At 46.6% G+C, this 8,666-nt stretch overlaps 1 protein-coding gene across 5 annotated transcripts in view; it reads right to left on the bottom strand.

Moving 5' to 3' along the window:
* The window catches only part of Inpp5d (inositol polyphosphate-5-phosphatase D), a 103,859-nt gene that overhangs the window by 40,070 nt on the left and 55,123 nt on the right, over positions 1-8,666 (bottom strand). For all 5 annotated transcript variants that reach the window (XM_021156170.2, XM_021156184.2, XM_021156176.1 and 2 more), the window contains exons 6-8: positions 5,685-5,772; positions 540-620; positions 351-422 (exon numbers count right to left, since the gene is read on the bottom strand). In XM_021156170.2, the coding sequence (XP_021011829.1) occupies positions 351-422; positions 540-620; positions 5,685-5,772 (241 nt within the window). The remainder of the gene's footprint in view (positions 1-350; positions 423-539; positions 621-5,684; positions 5,773-8,666) is intronic.

The following is an 8,666-nucleotide window of genomic DNA, read 5'->3' as shown; positions in this document are numbered from 1 at the left end:
GATGGTTGTGAGCCACCATGTGGTTGCTGGGATTTGAACTCTGGACCTTCAGAAGAGCAGTCGGGTGCTCTTACCCACTGAGCCATCTCACCAGCCCGATGTCACTTCTTTCTATTTTAAGGGGGTTCATACCATCTTGGACCAATGGGGAGCTCTTTCTTTGCAGCCTCCCATGAAGGGTAATTCACTGATGCATCTAGGCAGCGATTTTAATGTTTATCCACTGCCCCAGCGAGGTGGCTTCCCTGACTACTATTCTCTACCATTGAGTTTCTTGCTCCTCACAGCCCAAGTCAAAAGCACTCTCTTCACAAGAACCAATGGCCAAATACTGCTCCAGAGTCACTCACCTCAAAGGTGACCGGAGGGATAAGGGAACGCCTGTTGGTAGATTCTGAGCCCTCATGCAGCAAGGACTTGACCTGTGGACAGCAGGAATATCAGAGAGTCATAGGAATGCAGAACCTGGGACTTGGACACTCAGTGCAAATAGGGGACTACAGAGAAATCAGGAGCCGCTACAGGACACCTGTGAGTACCTTATCTTCAATGGAAGAGAGCAGACTTGTCAATTGGCTGAGTTTGGCAACCATGGTGATAGGACTGGCCTCTCCGGGCACCTGGGTAATGAAAATGAGAACAAGGTCTGTCTGAGGGTGAGCTGTGGGGTGGGCACTGGATACCTTCCTTGTTGGTCCTCTTTCCATCTTCTACCTTCCAGTACCTATCACCCTGTCTGTAGACAAGGACATGATGGGGTGTGTATGTATGTGCACCCCAAATTCCTCATGGCCAAAAAACTAGATCTTCACTTCTTCCCTCTAAATCCACCTCACCCACAATGCTTCTCACCCCACCTACACAGTCCTTAAAATCTCTGGGGCCGTCCTCGATCATCACCTTCCCGCCCTCCTACATCGCCTGAGCTGCTGATGTTCTTGTTCGCCTTCCAAAATATACCCATCCCCACAGCTTAAAACCCTCACTGGTCTCTTCCCACGGCAGGCTGAACCACAGGCAAGCTCCAAAGCCTGTCTCTGGAGGTGCTACAGGCTTAGATGCTCTACTCTGAGCCATTTTCCTCCTCACTTTCTGGTCTTCCTCCAGCTACCCTTGCTGAGGAGTACCCAGAGGCTTGGGTTTCATCTGGGAAGGACGCTCTGCCATCTAGATCTCAGATCCCATCAAGAGCTGCTCCCCGACTACCGCAGCTCAGACAAGCCCTTCGTTGTCTCTGTCAAATCACCCTGCAGTGGTCTGTATCATTTGTGAGTTGTGTGTAAAATTCCCCTGATAGAATGTGGACTCCATGACAGTTGAAACCACCATACTGTGTTCAGTGTTTTAACCCTGGTGTTTGGCCAATAAAGATACTTAAAGGACCTGTTTGGTGGAGATTACAGCTCAGAACCCTATAGTTACTTGTCTAAAGACAAATAGCTAATAAATTGCTAAACCAGACTGGGACTGGTACCCACATATGCTGGACCTGACTCCAACCATATATTTATAGATTTATGCAAGGCTGAAGCATGGGCTGCATGAGTGAAGGTCCCAAGTACAATCGCAAGCAACGAAGAAAGAAAGGTCAAAACAAAGCTAGACTCTACAATATCTACCTTACCATGGGCATGCTTTCCTGCTGGAGAGGTGGAGCTAACCAGCTAACCACCCTTACCTAAGGATGTAAGATGAACAAACTTGAAGTGTATATAACTAACTTGAACAGTAGCCCTTTATCCCAGCCCTTGCTTATGCATGGGCTTACAGGCCTGTACTGTCAAACACGGCCTTGGCTACACTGTTGAAAGGGTTTTGCAGGCCCGACCCAGGGCACCTGCCCTCCCTTGGCCAGCAACTATTTTGACTGTTGTGTTTCTTTTGAACCTCTCTAGCAGCACTTCTCTGCACTCCCCAAGGAAAGGGGCTCTACAGCGGCAAGAGTCAGTGCCCTTTCAAGATGCCAGGCATACTGGGCATATCTGTTCCTTTTCTCCTCGTGTAGGGTAGGAAATTACTACATGACAAGGGAAGGAAGAACTCTGGAGATGTCACTCTGAACTCAGGCCTGGGGCCAGTTTTCTTTCCTCTACCCCTTGTAGCAGGTCAGCCCCCTGGACTGTGAGATCTGAAGGCCTATCAAGATAAGACATTCTTGGGGGACTAACAGATAGCTTAGTGGTTAAGAGCACTTTCCAGTTTTCCAGAGGACTTGAGTTCAGTTCGCAACACCCACTGGACAGCTTACAACTGCCTGGAACTCCGGTTTCTGGGGGTCCAAAACCCTCTCCGGAGTTCTGTGGACATCTGCACACATTATACTCTGTCTGTCTGTCTGTCTGTCTGTCTTTCTCTCTCCAAACAAGGAGAGCTGCATGTGGTGGTGCATGCTTTTATTTCCAGCACTGAGGAAGCAGAGGCAGGAGGATCTCTGTGAGTTTAAAAAAAGAAAAGAGAGAGAGAGAGAGAGAAAACAATATTCTCTGCTTTATGGGAAGTTAGGAAATGAGACCTGAATTTTACTACTGGTAGAGGTTGCCACTCTGTTCTGTGTCATACTGCCCCTTGGACTTACCCTGGCCACTGCAGGCCCAACTCTGGAGACCTGGTCTCTCTCCTCACCTACTTCAAAGACTTGGGGTATCCTCTTCCATTCAAGCCACTTGAACGCTGGTGTCTGGCAGCATCTGTGGTGCCTGCACTACATTTGCTTTTACTTTCTTAGAAATTAACCCATCCTTCACTTCAAAGGCAGCAAAGAGCCAGTTTCCCCGGGCTGATGCATATTTTTAGTTGTATAAATAGAACACAAATACATTTTCCCTGTGAAATCTTTGTGGGAGACCAAAATAGGCCACCTCTAAATATTCTTCTCTGGCATATTTTGAGATGGCTATTCAGAGCAACCTTAGATAGAAACAGCTCTGAGAAGCTGTCCTTTTGTAAAACAGATTATATCCAGCTCCATGAGTCAGTCAAAGGTGGTGGAGACGAGGGTCTCTGTCTGCCCTCTCCTCCTCTGACTTTTCTGGCACTAAGCAAGTTCATGTGCCCAGGACCCTTAGAGCAGGAAGACACTAGTGTGGCACGTCACCTATTTGGTTTCCCTCTTTACTTTTTTTTTTTTTTTTTTTAAATCAGAATCTTGCTATGTTGTCCATACTGGCCTAGAATTTCTGGGTTCAAGTAATCCCCCTGCCTCAGTCTTCTGAAGGAGCAGGATTGCAGCAGGTACTACCTCATACATTGACATCTATTGACGAGGCTGCTAGAAAGACAACCTATCCTTCCAGGAAATTTCCTTCCTCACACCTCCAAGAGCTGCATGGTCACTCCAATATGCTAGGCTCTAAGCCCCTGTCTACTCCTTTTGCCTCAGGGTGGTTTTGAAGTTGTCATCACAGGGGTTTTCTCTGTGTTGCACGGTTGTGTGACACACCCACTTGTGTACATAACCCACTGTCAGTTTGCTCAAGCTCCTTGGTGGGCCCAAGCTCTCCCAGCCCACTGGCTACATGCTGGTGGGTTGACATCCTCCTGGCTTGGACCCTCATCCTCACATGGCTCTGCAACATGTTGTCTCCACGCAGCAAGTGGGAGCTGGAAGCTCATTCTACAGCAGAGACCCAGGCAGAATCCTGGGCCTTACTTGATTGTGCCACATTTTGCCATCTTTGGCCATGCAGCAGATTTCCTGTCTCTGTTTTCAGGGACACAACATCAGTACCTACCCTCACTGATGCCTCTCGGTGCCCATGTAGTCCCTGAGACAGCTCCCCACACAGAGGAACACTTGAAGGGTGCAGTCAGCTTTTCTTTTTTTCTTTCTGATTCTTCTCTTATACAATACATCCCAACTGCCGTCTCTCTTCCTTTCATTCCTCCCAACCATCCCCCACCTCCCCTCTCTCCCAGATCTACTCTATCCCCATTTCCCTTCAGAAAACAGCACCCATCTTTTCTACACAGATCTCCTGCCCTTCAGAAAATCTGTCTCCACTCTCACCAGCGAGGAATGGAGTCCTATGAACGTCCCTGTTCCTCCCAACATCAAAATTACCAGAGGTAGTCAGCATTTCTCCTGATAAGCAAAAGAGGAGTTGGACAGCACTTCCTGGTACCCATGGGGCAGGTGAATATCTTTCCTCATGTATATGGTCTATTTCCTACCTAATGTCTGAGAGCAGCTTGATGTATAGCCTTCCCCCCATTCAGAGACTAGGGTAAAGGAGCTGGGGGGCGGGGGGCGGGGAGGCTCAACTGAAAATGTGCCTGCCATGCGAACATGGGAACCTGAGTTTGGAGCTTCCGCATCCAGGAAAAACTGGGCTTGGTGGCAGGTGTCCCGAACTCCAGCACTGGGAGTGGAAGTGGGTTAGGGATGGAATGAGGATTTGACCTTAAAATGCATCAGCTGGCCAGCCAATGTGAATCTAGATGAGCTCCAGGTTCTGTGAGTCTAGATGCTATCTCAGAAGACAAAGTAGAGGACCAGTAAGATGGCTCTTAGGTAAAGGTTACAGCCCAGGCCTGGGGGCTGGAGTGTGGTCCTGGAACTCAAGTGACAGAAGGAGAGAACTGACTCCTGCAAGTCTACTTTCATACCTGTGCTGTTACATGCTCATGAGTGGATGCATGCGTACAATGAAACAAACAAACAAATAAACAAATAATACAATGTAATAAAAAGGGTAAGATGAGAAGAGAGCAGCTGACATTGGCCTCTGGCTTTCACATGCAAGTATGCGTACATGCGTATATACATATATTCATATATAAGTACCAAACACAGGAGCGCACTCAGCACTCCCCTTCCACACACAATAGGCATAAGCCAGATGTGTTGGCTCAGGCCTATAATCCTAGCACTTTGGAGGCTAAGGCAGAAAATGGTGAGCTGGAGGCCAACTTCCCCAAATCAACGGCATACATTTACAGCAGGTGTTGTTGGTGTTTTTGGAGAATTCTGCTCTCTGACCCCTAGACCATGTTGTTCTCTCTCTCTTTCCTTCTTTCTTTCTTTCTTTCTTTCTTTCTTTCTTTCTTTTTTTTTTTTTTTTTGGTTTTTCGAGACAGGGTTTCTCTGTATAGAGAAACCTGTGTAGCCCTGGCTGTCCTTGAACTCAGAAATCCGCCTGCCTCTGCCTCCCAAGTGCTGGGATTAAAGGCGTGTGCCACCACACCCTGGCTACAAGTTCTCGCTTTTAACAATGCCATAACATAAGGATCTAGGTCCCTTCCCTTATTTGATTTTAAATTTACTGAAGGCACTAAAAAAAATATAGCTAGATCTATGCTTCATTCGGCCCTTATCTCCTGCCCCCGCTGTGAGCAGCTATGGAGGAGGGGCACCACCATCTTGCAGTCCCAGGGATTAAGTGTCTGAAGAACCCTCATGTTTTCCTTGCCTTTCCGTTTCTGAGGAGAAATGATGGGAATGGCCCTGCTCGCCTCCTCCTCCAACACCAGGCAATTTGTCTGATGGGTGAAACTGTCTGAAGTCAGGAGCTGATGCCAGGAAATGCCTTCACAAAAGGGCATGGAGTCTATCCTCACCATCCACCGTGTCCCCCACCCCACCCTGATGTTTATATTAGACTAGCCAACGTGAGGAGGCGGTGCGTCTGTCTGCCTTCAGAGTCCCTCCTATAGCAATTGCATCTTTCCAAATCCAAACCCCTTACCTGAGGTCGTGGGCGAAGGCCTGGGGACAGCTGTTGGTCAAACAACCTCTGCAGAGACTCCAGGGATGGCAGAGTCCGGATGACTTCCCTGGGAGCAGAGGTTCAAGGTGAAGTTCAACTACTAGTGGGAACTAGAAACACTCCAGGCAATTCAGGTCCTAACAGCAGATAGGCCACACCCCAGTGGTGAATCCTGTAACCCTTCCCTGAAGGACAAGCCCGGGCAAAGATCAGTCGGCCTGTCAGCCTGGCCCAGACCCCGACCCTTTTCAATCTGTATCCGAGCATAATCCATTTAGCACTGTGTAGCCTGTAGAATCTGTTTTCAATCTGGAAACGCAAACTGCTATAAAATTACTTAGGAGCATGCTTCTTAACCTTCAGTGTTTGTAGGACACACACACAGATGCAAATGCATGGGTTTCACGAAGATTTGGTCTGGAGAGCCAAATATTTTATTCATTTACTTATTTATGTGTGTGTGTGGTGTGTGTGTGTGTGTGTATGTATGTGGGTGATGTGTGTGTGGTGTGTGTGTGTGTGTGGTGTGTGTGTATGTGTGTGTGTATGTGGTGTGTGTGGTGTGTGGATGTGTGTGTATGTATGTGTGTGCACATGCACGTAGGGGTTTGAGGTTGACATTAGGTGTCTTTCTCCATCACACTTTATGTTATGAAGGTAGGGTTTCTTGATGAACCCAGAGCTGGCCGGTTCAGCTAGTCTGTCCAGCCCAGATCACTTCTGGGATTCTAAGTCTCCAGGGATTCCCTGTCTTTGCTTCCAGCACGCATGCTAGTATCATAGGCAAGCCACCACGTCCAGCCAGCCTTTATATGGTAATTGGGGATCTGAACCCTGGTCCTTAGGCTTGTGCAGCTAGAACTTTGCCCACTGAGCCATCCCCCCCAGCCTCCTGGAAGCACATTGAAAACTTGCAACAATGAAATGTTACTCATTAGCAGATTAAGCATATATATATATATATATATATATATACATATATACATATATGTATACATATATGTGTGTGTATATATATGTATATATATGTATATAATACAAGATAGGAATTTGAGTGGGTAGAGGGGATTTGGGAGGAGTTGGGGGGGGAGTATGGGGCATGTGGTGATTTAAATACAGTAGTCACATAGGAAATTCTTTTTAAAATGATAAAGGAAGCTGGAAGTGATGGCTGATGCCGTTAAATCCCAGCACTCAGGAGGCAGAGGCAGAGACAGATCTCCAAGTTCCAGGACAGCCAGGACCACACAGAGAAACCCAGTCTTGGGGGTAGGGGAAAGATAAAATAAAAAATTCAAATTTGGGGTGCTGGGTGGGGTTCCCTGTGTTCAGATTCAGCGCTCCTGGCAGCTAAGGAGTGTCAAGCCTGTTGATAGTTTCAGAATTAGTTTTTATGGATTCTCTATTTCTCTTTCTGTTATTGTCAGAGAGCCTTTAAAGCATAGTGGGGAATTTTAAGTTTGGGTTTTCATTCATATACATATATGAATATATATCCACAAAACAAAACAAAACAAAAAACTGTCCTTGCTTTTACATATTTAACATTGTAAAGTTTTCAAAATAAGCTGCCAAGAGATATTCCCAAATCAATGTCTAGAAGTTTGGGTTACTCTGAGATCTTTGCTATTATAAATAGTGTTCTGAACACAGTTGTTCCTATAGCCTTTCCTTTCTTATTTCCAATTATAAAACTGGGAGAGTCATGACTGAGGCTTTATTCCAACATTAACACGCCTGGTGACAGCACTGGTGGCCAGGCTGCCGGTGCTGCTACACATCTTGACTGCCTTCTGAATGGTCTCCCTCTGCCCCTCCCCCAGGGTCTCATGGGGCCCAGGCCAGCCTCATGCTTGATATGTAGCTTTGGATGACCTTGAGTTCCGGATCCTTTTGCCTGCATTTGCCAATGTAAGACTCCGGGGTGTCTTAGCTTTCCGCGAAGTGGAGCTGGGATGGATGCAAAAAGCAAGAGGAATTTATTGTTCCAGTGTAGTGGGGTGGTCCCAGACCTGAAGGGGAGGGGGTAACCCCTGGTACCCCTTCAAAGAGTTTTTATACCGTTTCCAGGGGCAGATAGAGCATCAGCAACTAGGCACAATATGATTGGCGGAACAGTGCATCCTTTAAACTGATTGGTCTTTAGGGAATGAGGTGACAAGGACTTCCCTAGTCTGGAGGTGGGCAATAGTCTGTCCCCACCCCGCAGGTCCGTTCCTGCCAGTGGTCTGAGAAATGTTAATTAGCCTCTCCCTTCCGGAGCGTTTCATGACTTTCCCAAAGTTCCCGAGCTGACCTCTTCACCAAATGCTAGGATTACAGGTTTGCAGGGCCACAAGTGATCTAAAGGCATTTGGTATGAAACTCAAGGATTTGCGTATATATGCAGTGCATGCACGCTACCGCTGAATTTTCTCTTTTTAATGTCCATAATAACATCACACTCTAGGCCCGAGTGGGGTCCTGAGTGGGCTTCTATGTTAACTTCTATGCCTTTAAGTGTCTTTCTGTGCTTTATTTCTCCTGTATTTCACTTTAAATAAACTGCCCATCTCGAGCTTTTTGTTAGGAATTTCGTCATTTCCATGTGCTGCTATAAAGTTTACTTATTGATCTGCCTTTTATTTAATCTAGGCACTGTGCTCTTTTGCATTATTACATTGTTTTTGTTCTAGATGGATTAGATAGCATTATAAAGTGACTTATAATTTTTTATTCTCCTATTATCCGTTCTTTAGTAATTCCTTGTATAGTATGGGTAGAAATATATTAGTAGTATTTACTTGGAAGCAATTATTTGCTCATTAAAAGTTTCTTTGTGGGGCTGAAGAGATGGCTCAGCGGTTAAGAGCACTGACTGCTTTTCCAGAGGTCCTGAGTTCAATTCCCAGCAACCACATGGTGGCTCACAACCATCTGTAATGGGATCTGATGCCCTCTTCTGGGATGTCTGAAGACAGC

This window comes from Mus caroli, chromosome 1, assembly GCF_900094665.2.
Source record: "Mus caroli chromosome 1, CAROLI_EIJ_v1.1, whole genome shotgun sequence".
Taxonomy (NCBI): domain Eukaryota; kingdom Metazoa; phylum Chordata; class Mammalia; order Rodentia; family Muridae; genus Mus; species Mus caroli.
Note: the sequence above shows the minus strand (reverse complement) of the source record. Positions and strands in the feature narration are given on the sequence as shown.